Source organism: Panthera leo, chromosome D2, assembly GCF_018350215.1.
Source record: "Panthera leo isolate Ple1 chromosome D2, P.leo_Ple1_pat1.1, whole genome shotgun sequence".
Lineage (NCBI taxonomy): Eukaryota > Metazoa > Chordata > Mammalia > Carnivora > Felidae > Panthera > Panthera leo.
The window spans coordinates 17350422-17366064 of NC_056689.1; the positions used below are offsets into that span (position 1 = coordinate 17350422).

The 15643-nt window shown below is 47.8% G+C and overlaps 1 protein-coding gene across 3 annotated transcripts in view; it reads right to left on the minus strand.

Annotated features, from left to right (window-relative positions):
- Positions 1-15643, minus strand: part of CAPN9 (calpain 9) — a 44114-nt gene that overhangs the window by 13914 nt on the left and 14557 nt on the right. For 2 of the 3 annotated variants that reach the window (XM_042908338.1, XM_042908336.1), the window contains 7 exons: positions 13524-13692; positions 12551-12634; positions 7489-7574; positions 5082-5159; positions 2940-3100; positions 1762-1919; positions 1397-1605 (listed from right to left, as the gene is read on the minus strand). In XM_042908338.1, coding sequence (XP_042764272.1) covers positions 1397-1605; positions 1762-1919; positions 2940-3100; positions 5082-5159; positions 7489-7574; positions 12551-12634; positions 13524-13692 — 945 coding nt within the window. The remainder of the gene's footprint in view (positions 1-1396; positions 1606-1761; positions 1920-2939; positions 3101-5081; positions 5160-7488; positions 7575-12550; positions 12635-13523; positions 13693-15643) is intronic. The other variant, XM_042908337.1, reaches the window with a different exon arrangement.

The window sequence follows — 15643 nt, forward strand, 5'->3', positions numbered from 1 at the left end:
GGAAAGAACCACGCCTTTTGTAATCAGCTCGGGAAACCCAGCCAGACTTGAGAACTGAGAGTATTCTCAACGCCCGCCACCAGTCCAACTCCATGCCACGAAACAAGATAAAACCGGAGGCCACGAAGTCACCGCTGACTCCATCTTGTTTTCTCAGGTCGGTCCTCAGTGGGGGGGTGCATCTAGCTCAAATACAGAATTCTCTGCGATCCCTCGAATGCCGCTAGAACGTCGCCCTGATGGCGAAAAGGGCAGCAACAGGAAATTTTTTCTTAGAAGTATCTGATACGGTCTAATTTTTTGCTAAGACGCTGCAAAGGGGAGGCGGCAGAAAGTCGGGTGTATAAAATGGAGGGCAGCCTTGGGTCAGGTAAGCACTTGACCATTGGCTTTGGTGATTGTAAGCGCCTGACATTACGTTCTGGACTGTCGAGGCATCCATTTCAAAGACCCTCATCTCAAATAAACACATCGTGAGCGACATGGCTAGATAAAAAGCCCAGCTACCCCACCCATGAGGTTGCCCCTTTTTTTAGAAAGCTCCGGTAGACCATTTGACCCACTGCTTCCTTTGCCTTCAAGCATTTTAATTCACCAATAGTGACCCTTTTGAAACTCTAGGCTCCTACCGTCGACCCCAATAAAGGCAGAACCCCAGGCCTGTGCGCACGCTCTCTCTCTCTCTCTCTCTCTCTCTCCCCTCAAGATATTGCTGTGTGACTCCAGTGGTGCTGTGTATCTTCCAGAACCTGTGAGCAATAAACCTTGTCCTTTCCAGGTTCCCTGGGTCATTGCTGAGATGCGTCTGCCCTCAACGTTGGCTCCAGCTGGGGAACCATCTGGGGGGGCTCCCCAAAGGGAGTACAGGCCCAGGAGAGTGCCCTCAGATGTTCCTAGCTGATGGCATCACTGTCCCTAGGCTGAGACCGACGACCCCAAACAACTTGGCAATATTTATTAACTGACGCTGAAAGAGCAGGTCATGCTAGAAACTTTCTAGAAACGTGTTCTAGAAGGAACTGGTCATTGTAATAGCCACCCCCCTTCACTTTGCTCAGAAATAAGTCCTAGCATTTCTAAATGTGGGTCCCGCTCCAGAAGCTTCTTGGACATAGAGTTTGGAAAATGAAGCGCTCCACCCGAGGGGGTCTGGTGAGCATGATTCTGGAAGTGGTTGGAGAGAGCAGCTTTTCAGTGGCCTGTTTGAGGGAAGGAAGGAGCAGAACCAAAATAGAAATGTATCCCACTTTGCAAATGGGTTAAGAGACCTTCCTGCCTGCTTTCTCAGGTGCGTCGTGGAGAAGAGAAGAAAGGGGTCAAGGCTCCAACAGTCCCCTGGTGACTTCTCGGGGATTGAACCACTAAATGAAGAGGGATTCTTGAACCTGTTACTCACTGGGTGATAATTTTCTTCTCCGTAAAGATCCTCAGGCAGAAATCAGCTTCCTGATGGGGCTCAAAAGTGCTGGGTATCAGGATATACTCCCCAGGGGGCAGCTGGAAGCGGTCGGAGACTTCTCTCAGGTTGATGAACGTTTTGCTTCTGGCCTGGGAAGCATGGTACCTGAAGAAGTCTTTGTTCAGGTGTTCGTCTTTGCGGGGGCTCTGCAGTGGGAACGTAAGAGGGTGGTTCTATAAGGAGGGCCACTGGTCTTGGGTATTTGGACACAGTTTGGGGACTGACCATTGAGTCTCGGGCATGTGGCTGAGAATCCAGGACGTAGGCGGTGGGCTCTAAAGCTCAGCTTGGTTCCTACCCACCTGGTAAATGGCATAGCCAATGGTCAGCATGTCGGCACCAAACCTCTTGAGTTTCCTTCGATCTTTCTGCATCAGGGCCACAAGGAAAGTGCAGTCCTCCTGCCCCTCATCTTTCTCAATCAAGGACAGTTTTATCTGTGGATTGGTCCAGAAGGTATCTGCCATTGAAAGAAGTGAATTATTTTGCTTTCCTTTAGAAAAACACAAAGGACACCCCCCTACACACACACACACACACACACACACACACACACACGCACCATCCACCCCCACCACAACCTCCCAAACCTGAGAAAGTCATTCATTTCTTCTCTCCCTGTTCTGATGGCCCTCGTGCCCTACTTCCCATAATCCCAGTGAGAATGCCAAGTGCTCTCCCTTTTCATTTCCACCTTCTCTTGAACCATTTCCCACAGAACTTTTAAAAGACATTCTTCTGGGTCTACTCAACTACAGTTCATTCCATCTTATTTTGTCCGTGTGGTATTTCAAAGGAGAGTGCGGTGCCCTTGGAGTTATGCAATTTGAGCAGAAGCCACCCCACTCTGGCTCCAAGGGTGAACACTGAGTGGTTTATGTTCGCCCCTGTTGCCTCGGACAACTGGAACAAAGCCAACCAGCATGTAGCATTCACCAGGCAATATGGGTTCAAGGAATTCCCAGTAGAAGGGAGTTGAGGACTACTGTTGGATGACCCTTGGGAGCTCTCACTGTTCATGCAAACGAGGGCTCAGAAAGCCCTGAATGCTGCTGCCAGCCCTCCTGTGACTCTCAAGAAATCCAGACTGAGGAAAAAGTCAACAGAGGGAAGAGGGCAGAGCAGAGGATTACAAACCAATGCGTTGACAGAACTATGCCTGAAGGCCACCCCGCTTCTCCTCTGAATTTTTCAGTTATGTAGGGGAAAAATCCCTTTTTATTGCTAAACCAGCATGAGTTGTGTTTTCTATTATTTGTGATGGAAAAGAACCTAAGTCGGAAAACAAGAGAGTTTCCTTGAGCAATTCTTATCCAACTTCCTGCTCCTTCTTTGCAGCCCTCACCAGCCATCTCTGAAATCTTACTGTCTAAACTCTACACTTCAGGCTTTCTCCAGGGTCCTGGCCCTGATCCACTGATGTACCCCAGGTTGGACTGGACACTTGGCAATGACAGAGAGTGACAGGTGGACGACCAACCTAGAAAATTGCGGCAGCCCCCAGCGGTGGAGCCCCGCACCCAGCTTCCTTGATGGACCGTCACCTCCCATTTGTGGACAGCATCCTCCTCCAGGGCGTCAGGAGTCAGGTTGCAGATTTCTACCTTGTCAAAGTGGGTCTTGAAGTCCCTAAACGCCATCCTACAACAAGGTGGAGAGACACCAAGGCGTAGGAGGTGATGGTGATGCCATGATCCACTCAATCGCTTAATCATCTAACCGACCACTAGTGAGTGTCTGCATCTGTCCTCAAGACTCAGGTGTGGGCAGACAGAAAATGCACAAACAAAGGTAAGGAAAACCCAGAGCCTCTGTACTCAAAATTCAAGGTAAATGCATCTCTAATTTCCAGTTGAATGGCTTGTTAATCTCTCAAGCTTGTGGATCCTACGTGTTTTCCACAAATTTCTTTGACTCATGACCGCATGGTTCCTGAAGCAGGCCACCAAAGTTCACCCATCAAAACGGGGCCAAGGACTGCAACCCACTCCTTCCATCTAGAGTGGGGTGTAAGCAGTGATGTGTGGGTCAAGGCTGTTGGGAGTGGGGGTGTCTTCTCCAACCTTTCCTGTTTTTCCTCTTCTGCTGGCTTCCTGCAGGTGACTGTGTGACCCCAGGGGAGGGGGGAGCCATACAGAAGAAGGGGCTTGGGTCCCTGAATCACTGCACAGAAAGGGCCACCCACAGAATAAGGGTGTCTTCCTGGACTGTTATAATGAGTGAGAGATAAACTGTATTGCATTTGAGTCTTTATACATCTTGAGTCTATTTATGACAGCAGCTGGTGTTGTTACCCTAAGTCATTGGTGCCTTGAAGCATGGAGCTGCCATGACCGAATTCTAAAATATGTGATATCAGCTTAGCATATGGGCAGGTTTCAAGGACATATTGGAGATAGAAAATAGATATTCATGTTAGGAATGGCAATATATTTATTAAAACTGTAAAAATAGGGGCGCCTGGGTGGCTCAGTCGGTTAAGCGACTGACTTCGACTCAGGTCAGGATCTCGCGGTCCGTGAGTTCGAGCTCTGCGTCAGGCTCTGTGCTGACAGCTCGGAGCCTGGAGCCTGTTTCAGATTCTGTGTCTCCCTCTCTCTGGCCCTCCCCCGTTCATGCTCTGTCTCTCTCTCTGTCTCAAAAATAAATAAACGTTAAAAAAATAAATTAAAAAAAAATGTAAAAATATGGAAGACAGAGGCTGTGCTCCAGGGGAAGAGAATGGAAAAAGCTGGAATATTCATACGTACCGGTTTTTGCTTAGGGTGTTTAAGAAGGTATGTAAGAAAGAGGTGAGCTCAGGTAAGAATTGACTGGTTTGCTCACCAGGGAATAAAGCTAGAAATCCGAAATTTGTGGTCTTACACAGGGGAAGAGCCAACTGTTTTCTGAACCCCATAGGAAGAAATACGATTAAAAAAAAAGCTTCTAGAGATGAAGGTCCATTAAAAACTTTCAGTTAGGGGCACCTGTGTGGCTCAGTCGGTTAAGCGTCCGACTCTTGATTTGGGCTCAGGTCATGACCTCACGGTTTCAGGGGATTGAAAACCACGTCGGGCTCTGCGTTGATAGTGTAGCTCCTGCTCGGGATTCTCTCTCCCTCTCTCTCTCTGCCTCTCCCCCACTCGTGCGTGCTCTCTCTCTCTAAATAAATAAATAAATAAACGTTAAAAAAAAAAAAAAAAACCTTTCAGTTACGCAAAAACCTTTCAGTTTCCACCCTGTGGAAAGTCCAGATTAGGAATGTTTTGTGCCCACTTCAGTCTATATTCAGCTCTCAAGGTCACTGCCTTCAGGGGTCCTTGTCATCAAGTGGGGTGAAGGAGTAGCCCGGGGAGCAGTGGGGCTGCCTGCTTTCAAATTCACGGTGCAAACTCGGTTGATGGGTAGTTTGGGGGAGGGGTGCCAGGCTGCAGACCCAGGCTCGGCCGCACGTACAAATCAAATGCTCTGCCAACCTGGGTGAATGCGAGGGGGTTGAGACAGATGCATTTGCTTTACCAGAGAAATCAAACAAAGACAGACAGACAAGGGAAACATGCAAGTAAGCCAAGGGCCATAGGGTGCTCTCATACCCGTTATGTCGTTAATACAGAAAGGAAAACGGAGGCCAGCACTGTACCAGAATTCCCCGTCGTCGAGAGAGGTGTGACACAGGCGCTTCTGCTCAGCTGGCCCGACTGAAAGCCACTCAGAGGAACTAGGGATAAGCAAAATCAGGCTTTAGGTGGAGGGTCTTGCACAGCGGCCGAAACAACACTGGCCTTGGTGGAGAGGAGTGTCCCTCCTGGGGAGGCAGGGCATGCGGCCATGTGGGGAATGGTCCCGGTCAGTGACTGCTCCCTGGGCCCCAGAAATGTCCCAGGGGAGCTGGAGGCTGGTTGAAAAGTGAGCGTCCAAAAGCAGCCGATGGAAAAGGCCCTTGGGGTCATTTGAACCTCCTCCATGGGGGATTCTCATGGGGCCGTCATAGGATGTTGAACACCAGCAGGGTAGCAGAAACTTCCAACTGGAAGCCACGAGTGGACTGAAATGCATGCCCGGGAGCACCTCCTGGCCTCGCCTCTTCGTTTGTAAGCGACGTTTTGACAGGTGATGGTAATAATGCCTTATGTTCACCTGGGCTTGAGATTCCACACGTCAAACACCATCTTTACGTGACCGTGCTAGGAGGCCAGGTGGGGTTCTGTGAGGTTCACGGGCCCATTTCGTGGACCAGGGCACCCAGGTGGGCAGCCGTCACCACCCGCCTCCAAACCCAAGAGTTCCACCTCGCCTCGGAGTTCGCTGTGTCTCCACAACCCCCGCAGCCACCCCCAGAGAGTTCAGGCCGAGTCACCACCACTGTGGTGCTCAGCCAAGGCTGCCCGCCTCACCCACACCCTGCATGGGCCCCTCTCCAGGAGGAAGGAGCCCCTCTCCAGGTCCTGCCCGCCAGGGTTGGAACAGCAGAACTAAGAGCCATTATTTTCTTTTTGAACCATTACCTTCCACGGGGCTCACCCCCCTGATAGCGGTCAGACTGGCTAAGGAGCGCTTTCAGCACTTCTGTCGTAACAGGGGGTCAGGATCAGGAATCAGGATGGGGACCTGCCCTCCATCACCCCAAGGCTGAGCGGGAGCGTCCGGCCTTGACCCCAGTAAATGCACTCTCCTTATTTCGCCCTCTGCGTGTTTCGCAGGAGAAGGAGAAAGGGGCCCCTCACTCTTTTACGCCGCGTGTTCTCTAAACTGAAGGGCGGGATGAGTCTACGCAGGATAGGAAGCCATCTCGTTCATTTGGGTTTCAGTATTTCTGTGCTTTCCATTTCTGCCAGGAGAGGGAGGCCGCTCTCTTCCCTCCTGTGATGCTGCTCGGGTGTGAATCCATCTCGGCCACAGCTCCCGGGCTCTGAGGAGGCAGGAGCCGAACCGGGGCGGCAGGTAGGGGGACAAGAGCAGCAATGGGAGGCCTGGCCTCCGCGGGGGCGCATGCTGTGCCCTCGGGCTGGAGTCAGGTTAACGGAGACACAGACGCGCTGACGATTGTGCCGCGGTGGCTTTGTTGTGAGCAGAGGACAAACAGGAGCTCAAGATCTATTCAGGTTCGAGACTTGCCGGAGGTCTCCCCAGGGCCCCATGAGCCATGAGCGGGCGGGGCTGGGACAGCAGGACCCCCAAGACGGCAGGGGCAGGGGCAGGGTGGGCCCCGCCCAAGCATATCTAAACATTCCCTGGTCCCCGTCACCTGGGCCGCTTCCCGAGGGACAAGGAGGGGACACACACCTGCAAAACAAAACTTTCTTTATAACTGGGGACCAAATAAAGAACCCTGGCTGACTGCTCTGTAATGGATGAATTTCCTGTCGCGCTTCCTCTGTCTCTCCACTGGGCCACCGGGCCTCTGGCCAGTGGTCACTGACCAATGAGAGAGAACCCTGGAATGACTTGCCTGGTGATATTTCAGGGATCCTCACACCCAAAATACTCATTGCCACCCCCACCCCCACCCAAAACACATACATACCAAATATCAAAGCTACCATAATTGGAGATCAAGCCTTTCACAATACCATGGGGATATGAACTATTGCCATGGGAGGGAATACATCCACTGACATAAATACAATTATTGGAAAGTTTAAAAAGACATTAGGGGCACCTGGGTGGCTCATTCGGTTAAGCGACCGACTTTGGCTCAGATCATGATCTCGCAGTTTGTGGGTTCTGTGCTGATGGCTCAGAACCTGGAGCCTGCTTCAGATTCTGTGTCTCCCTCTCTCTCTGCCCCTCGCCCACTCTCCCTCTCTCTCTCAAAAATAAATAAACATTAAAAAAAAAATTTTAAGCCATTATAAGGGTGTTCCATTTTGACTACATGATGGACCAGAGGGCTAAAAAGGGAGGAAGTAAGGCCACCCAGAAGCAGGACCCTGAACAAGAGTCAGGAGGGAACTGGGAGCTGTAGACCAAGGGCCCCTTCTTCATACGTCTGCACAAACCAGTGCTGGCCCCTCTGTGCCCCAGAAGGCAAGGAGGTGGGGACTGACCTGTCACTCCAAGACCCGTTCCACTCAACCTGGCCCCAAGGGTTCCGGACTCTGATGAGCTCCACGTTCCGGCCTTGGTAGTTTACCTGGAGGGGAAAAACACCGGGGAGATTATATATTCACGTGTGGACCTCAGAGTGCTTCACCTCCAGCCCGGGCTGGATTTACCGAAAGCCTCTTGACTGTGACACGCTAAAGCCATGTCCAAACTCATCAATTCTTTTTTTTTTTTTTTTAATTTTTAAATGTTTATATTTATTTTTGAGACAGAGAGAGACAGAGCATGAGTGGGGGAGGGGCAGAGAGAGAGGGAGACAGAATCCAAAGCTGTCAGCACAGACCCCGGTGCAGGGCTCCAACTCGTCAACCGCGAGATCATGACCTGAGTCCGAGTCTGCTGCTCTGGCGACTGAGCCACCCAGGCGCCCCGAAACTCATCAACTCTTCACTGGCCCTTGGAATTTTCTAGTTCCTAGTGAACATAATGGCTAGCGTTACCAGCACCGTTATATCAATCACCCACGATGGTTGCACTGCAGCTGGGAAATAACGTAGAATTATAAATAACAAGAAACTAGTCCACACGAATCTTCAGATGAACGAGTTTTCTGTCTGGACTGGACTCTCCCTAGACGCGGAGGCCAAGTCTTATTTATCAGTGTACCCTCAGCGTCTAGCACAGCGAGCGGTAAAGAGTGGCCAGAAGTACTCATGGAGTGAGTTTTCTTCATCCGTAACATCTTACTCATGGATCAGTGAAAATTATGCAAGCACACACTGGAAATGTAAACAATGAATAAACAAAAACCACTTGCAAGCCTTCTGAACCCAATCTCCCCCCCACTTTCAGGTGTCAGGTGAAGATTTCTGCTGTCCATATGGAGAACCCTTGGGCCGGTAAAGAAGGATGATGCAGTCATGGCCTCCATGCTCTGCCCTGGACCAGGAGAGAGGGCCAGTGCATTTAGAAAGATTTCGGAGGAAAGAGAGTAGAAGTAAATGACTTTTGTTCACCAGTGAACCAGAAATTTTAGCTCAAAACTCTTTACCCTCATGCACTGGGCACAAATTATATTTTTGACGTGTAAAAATTAAGTTAGTGTAACCTCTCCAGGGTCCAAGATGCAGCCCGTAGCTCATCATGTAAGATGTCCATGAAGAGAATTGTTCACGGAAGGTAAATCCCTTATAGGTGGAGAGAAAGGAAAAACAACTGAACAGATGTGATGAAAGGTTTCTATTTCTTAAAATAATATTTGGAAGATGTAACATTAAAAATCACCTGCCAAAAAGAAAAAAACCACCTGCCTATCCAAGTGAGTGATTGGCCAGGCATTATGGGTGGGAAGGAGGAGGTAAGAACACTTTGCAAACAGTTTTAATTCTAAAGAATGCAACTGTATCCCCTGGTGAGGAGGAAGGACCGGCTTCCTTCTGCACTCCTTACTTCCCACTCCTCTGGACTGGGTTTCTCAAAACATGGGTGGCAACAGGAGGAGACCAGAAGTGCCGGTGTCCTCTAGAAACCGGGTTTGAGACTTGTCCAACAGAAGCATGAAGTGGGCAAAGACAAGCCTTCGGACTTCGTTGAACTTGAACCTGAGAGGATACAGCCCTTGGCTTCTTGTCCTCCTCTTCCAGGTCATCCCCTTTGCTTCTCTTTCCCGTGTGTCCCCCCAGGAGCGCTTGTCCAAACCAAGCACTCACTAGAAGTCAGGGTGGTGTGCCGCTGGGTCTGGAAGCCCCCGGGAATCAGTTCCACCCTGGACTATAGCTGCAGAGAATAGGACTTTTGAAGGTTGATTTTATGCGTCACCCTGACTTGGCCACTGGTGCCCAGATATTTGGTTATACACCATTTTGGGTGTGTCTGTGAGGGTGTTTCTAGAGGAGATTAGGATAGGTAGACTGAGTCAAGCAGATGGCCCTCCCCAGTGTGGGTGGACCTCATCTGATCACTTGAAGGTCTGAATAGAACTACAGAAGGTGGAGGAAAGGGAGAATTCACTCTGTGTCTAACTGCTGAGCTTGGACTTTGGTCCTCTTTTTCTCTGAGACCAGGACATGTACCCTTGGTTCTCCTGGTTCTCAGTCTTTTGGACTTGGGCCAGAACATCATCCCCAGCTTACAAATGGCAGATCACAGGACTTCTCAGACTCCATAATCATGTGACCCAATTCCTCATTATCTATCTATCATCTATCTATATTTTAAAATTGTTTTTAAAGTATATTTTAAGAGAGAGAGAGAGAAGGAGAGAGACAGACTATGAGCTGGGGAGGGGCAGAGAGAGAGGGAGAGAGAGAATCCCAAGCAGGCTCTGTACTGTCAGCACAGACTGTGAGATCATGACCTGAGCCAAGATCAAGAGTTGGGCACTTAACCGACTCAGCCACCCAGGCACCCCTCATCTATCTATATCTTATTGGTTCTGTTTCTCTAGAGAACTATGACCAGTACAAGACTGGTAGAATTAGGGTAGAAAAAAAAGAAAAAACAAAGCCCAGGCTCCCACACCAGCTAAACAAGGTTGTTACTCTGGTGGAATCACATGTTTCTCTCTCTCTCTCTCTCTCTCTCTCTCCCCCTCTCTCTCCTATTTTGCTCTTGAATTCCAGCTGTCTCTCATCCTTTAGATGAGACATCCTCAAAAATATCTGAAAGTGTGGTTTAGACTGTGATGCCCTGAGGGTTGCTTCAAGATTCACAAATCAATCAGTAGGATACACCACATTAATAAAAGAAAGTATAAGAAATAAGAACCATATGATCCTGTCAATAGGTGCAAAAAAAGCACTTGCAAAACACAGCATCCATTCTTGATAAAAACCCTCAACAAAGTAGGGATAGATGGAACACATCTCAACATCATAAAGGCCACATATGAAAGACCCACAGCTAATATCATCCTCAATGGGGAAAAGTTGAAAGCCTTTCCCCTACGGTCAGGAACAAGACAAGGATGTCCACTCTCACTGTTACTATTTAACGTAGTTCTGGAAGTCTTAACCAGTCTTAACCAGGCAACCAGCCAACAGAAAGAAATAAAAGGCATCCAAATCGGCATGGAAGAAATCAAACTTTCATTATTTGCAGACAACATGATACTCTACGTAGAAAGCCTGAAAGACTCCACCAAAAAAATCGCTAGAACTCATACATGAATTCAGCAGTTGCACGATATAAAATCAACTACAGAAATGTGTCGCATTTCTATACATCACTAATGAAGCAGCAGAAAAAGAAATCAAGGAATCAATCCCAATTCCAGTTGCACCAAAACCAGTAAGATACCTAGGAATCCACCCAACGAAAGGGGCAAAAGATCTTTACTCTGAAAACTACAGAAGACTTATGCAAGAAATTGAAGAGGACGCAAAGACATGGAAAAGTATTCCATGTCTTTGTAGACATTTGAATGTGTAGAACAGAACAGGGAGTATTCCATGCTCATGGATTGGAAAAACAAATTGTTAACATGTCAATACTACCCAAAATAAATACTACACATTTAATGCGATCCCTATCAAAATACCACCAGCATTTTTTTGCAGCGCTAGAATAAACGATCCTAAAATTTGCACGGAACCACAAAGACCCCTGAAAAAGAAAACCATCCTGAAAAAGAAAAAAAAAAAACAAACCTGGAGGCATCATCAGGGAAATACAAATCAAAACCACAATGAGACGTCACCTCACACTTGTCAGAGCGGCTGAAATTAACCACGCAAGAAACAACTGGTGATGGTGAGGAGGCAGAGAAACGGGAACCCTCTTGCGCTGTTGGTGGGAAGCAAACCAGAGCGGCCACCCTGGGAAACAGTATGGAGGTTCCTCGAAAAAGTGAAAATAGAACTGCCATATGATCCAGCAATTGCACTATTAGGTATTTAACCAAAGGATAGAAAAATACAGATTGGAAGGTGTACATGCACCCCAATGTTTACAGCAGCGCTATCAACAATAGCCAAACTATGGAGAGAGCCCAAATGCCCATTGGCTGATGAATGGATAAAGAAGATGTGATATATATAATGGAATATTATTCAGTCATCAAAAAGAAGGAAATCTTGTCATGTGCAACGACGTGGAGCTAGAGTGTATTATACTAAGTGAAATAGGTCACTCGGAGAAAGTCAAATACTATATGAGTTCGCTCATATGTGGAATTTAAGAAACAAAACATGAAAATATGGGAGGGGTACTCTTAACGAGATCACACTCTTAACGACAGAGAACAAGCTGAGGGTTGATGGAGGGAGGGAGGGAGGGAGGGAGGGAGGGAGGGGATGGGCCAGATGGGTGAGGGATATTAAGGAGGGCACTTGTGATGAGCGCTGGGTGTTGTATGTAAGTGAGGAATCACCGCATTCGACTCCTGAAACCCATGTTGCACGGTATGTTAACTAAAATTTAAATTAAAAACAGAAAAAATAAAATAAAATGTAAAACCCTTGAAGTCATTGGCAGTCGGATACATACAGATTAAAACAATGATGCAAGATCACCTCATACCCGTTTGTTTGGCAAAATGCAAAGACCGGCTGTTGGCAGAAATTCGAGGAGGGGACAATTTGACACGTATCCTGGTGGAATCGTAGCGTGTTGCGACCATTCTGGAGAGTAATCTGGCACTATTTAGGCAATTAAGTACATGCCTCAGATCCCGCAGTCCCACCTCTGGGCATGCATCCTCCAAAACGTTTTGCCTAAGTGTCTGAGGAACCATGTTAAAAAGAAAAAATATAGGGGCGCCTGGGTGGCTCAGTCGGTTAAGCGGCCGACTTCGGCTCAGGTCATGATCTCACGGTCCGTGAGTTCGAGCCCCGCGTCGGGCTCTGTGCTGACGGCTCAGAGCCTGGAGCCTGTTTCAGATTCTGTGTCTCCCTCTCTCTGACCCTCCCCTGTTCATGCTCTGTCTCTCCCTGTCTCAAAAATAAATAAAATGTTAAAAAAAATTAAAAAAAATATATATATAATATGACATACTAAATAAGTACAAGGGACTAGCACGACCGAGGCTATTCCTATACCCTGTCCACAGGGGTTCACATCGCCTACCTGGTCAATTCCTGTCACACTGTAGGCATGGCCCTTAATGAGACCAAAAGGTGTCCGGGCTTCAGACTCTGTAGCATTTCGGATCTGGAACACGAAAAGAGCACCGTTGGACCCATTGGGGACCTTAACCCTTCCCTCCCTGCCCAGACCGAGCTCCAGGCCGGGGCTGGCCCCTTCGAGCCACGTGCCTGAAGCATAGCCTCGCGCCAGGGTGAGGAGACCCTGAACCCCGTGACAAGTTCACTTTTTGCCCCCAAACAGAGCAACTTGACCGCCCCCATCATGCAGCACGGCACAAGATAGAAGTAAGATCCCATACACCCAAGAGAGGATAGCCGGCATTTAACAGTAGACAACCCTATGTCACACGCCTGAAAGCACAGACGAAATGGATAATTTACTAGCAAAGAACACATTCCCAAGGTCGACCCAAGAGGAGACAGAAAGCTTGAACAGGACTCTAACAACCAGCTGGGATAAAATTATATGTGTGTGTGTTTGCACGCATGAAGACATTGAGAGTCCTCTCTACAGATACGAATTTTTTAATGATATACGAAGCAAAAAAAAAAAAAAAAAATTCAGGCAAGTATAAAGTAAGATTCCATTTAGTAAAACCAAACTAAACTTCTGCTGTGGTTGTGTATGTATGCGCATGCCTGTGTGTACAAAGAAGAGCGAGGCGTGAAGGGCACACACCCGGTGTCACAGGGCTGGGACTTGGGGAGGGAGATAGGGATTTGCCTTTATAGATCGCACGATTGTCCCACTGGCTACAGTAAGTACACCCCAACTTTGTAATTTGGAAAACATGAAATTAAAACCTCTGTTTTAATGAAAATAAATAAACATTGACACCACCCTCCCACTGCCTGAAAGTTATGTTCTTCCTCACACGAGGCCAGGGCAGCTGGCCCAGATCCCCAGCCCCAGGACAGGGGCGGGCATGTCAACAAGCCAATGAACGACTTACATCAATGGAGCAGCCCACGAGAGAGCCCCTCTTCAAGGCCTTCTCCAGAATCTCATAGAAGTTCTCTGGAGCCTCTTTAGTTGCAAAGGTCTCTGCTACACCCCCGGTGAAGTCTTCCATGGCCTCGATGGCGCTGCCTCCCTTCAGAGCCTCATAGCTACCGCTCAGCCTGCAAGGGCGGCAAGGAAGCACGGACACCGTTGCAGGGAACCAGGAAGACCACCAGGTGGCGCCCCTCGGCCAAAGATTTTCTAACTTGTAGGGACCGTCGTTCAGGGCCTTGCCCTGGCTGGGTGGTGCGGAAGGAAGATGGGAAGCAGGCATAGGGCTTTCCCTGGAGCTCCAAGGATCCAGGCTCTCTGTGAGACAGGCAGTTGGCTGTGGTGGTAAAGGGCGTGGACTCTGGTCCCTGACCGGCTGCAGGTTCAAGGGCTGGATCCACAATGTACAAGCTGAGCGCTCTGGGGACACCTCCCTTACCCAATGCTTCAGTTTCCTCATTTGCAGAATGGGAGTGATGGGTGGTGTATGCTCCCTCCTGGGACTGCTGTGAGGTTTAAATGAGTCTCTCTCTCTCTCTCTCTCTCTCTCTCTCCTCCCCTCTCTCCCTCCCTCCTTCTCTCTCATCTTACACAGAACAGGGCTTGACCATGAAGGTGTCAGCTATATGTAGACCTGAGACAAAGTTGAAGATCTTTTTCTTCCTTTCTGGTCTTGCATAATCCCAACCTTTTTTCTCATAGTTGTATTTTTTATTAATATAAGTTTTATTAATATAAATTCATATCAGGTAAAGCCCTATGCCTGCTTATATATTATATATAAATTTATATTAATATTATTATGTTAATTTCTATTAATATTAGTTGTATATTTATTAATATTATTAATATAATAACTTATATTCATATAAGTTAATATAATATAATATAATATAATTAATATACGTGCACACACACACATACACACACATATAGGCATCCTGCTTGAATTTTAAAACAAACTTTCCCATTTAGAACAGTTTCAGATTTAAGGACAAAATTGTACATAGTACAGAAAGTTCCCATCCCCCCCCGCCCGCAATTTCCCCTAGTGTTAACATCTTACGTTAGTGTGGTGTACTTGTTCCCGGTGACTGAACTCATACATTGTTATTATTAAGGTCCTTACTTTCTTCTTATGTCTTTAGTTTTTACCTAATATCCTTCTTCTGTTCCAAGAACAGGATATCCCATCCAAGATATCACATCACACTTAGTCCTCATGTCTCCTTGGCTGTGACAGTGTCTCGGACTTTCCTTGCTTTCTATGACCTTGACAATTACGAGGAATACTGTCGGGTGTTTTGTAGAATCTCTCTCAATTAGGATCTGTCTGTTGTTTATCTATTGGTTAGACCGGGGTTATGGGTTTGGGGGAGGGAGACCACAGAAGTAAGGTGTCCTTCTCATCACGTCACATCCAGGGCCCAGATGTCACCATGACTTATCGCTGCCCATGGTGCCTTGACCACCTGGGTGAGGTCATGCCTGTTAGGTTTCTCCACTAGATAGTTACTCTCTCTCCCCCTGTCCACGCCGTCCCCTTTGGAAGGATGTCATTACGTGCAGCTAAGGAGCAGGGAGTTTTGCTCAACCTTAGATGACTTGCAATTCTTCTACAGGGTAGATTTATTCTTTTCTCTGATTTATGTATTCAGTCATTTGTTTATATCAGAATGGACTCATGGGTATTTGCTTCGTACTCTGGCTTATAATCCAATACAACTTTACTTATTTTGTTCCTCACACTGTTCTAGGTTTGGCTATTTTCAGCTTCTCCAGCTGGCTCCTGGGTCCCTTTGACATAACCCCATCAGTGTGTGTGTGCGTGTGTGTGTGCGTGTGTGTCTAAAACATGTTCTCACTCCTTACTACTGCAAGATGCTCTAGGCTCGTCTTATGAATTTCCCACCACTGTCCTACAATCAGCCTTATCTCCACGGAGCCTTGGTTCCTTTCATTGGAAAATGGTATTTAGAGACCAAGACCCGAGAAGTAGGAGTGCTTGTTGCTGTGGGGCTGCCATTGTTTCTAGGCCATCTCTGCTGACAAAGCGGGGAAATAATGTATATACACTGA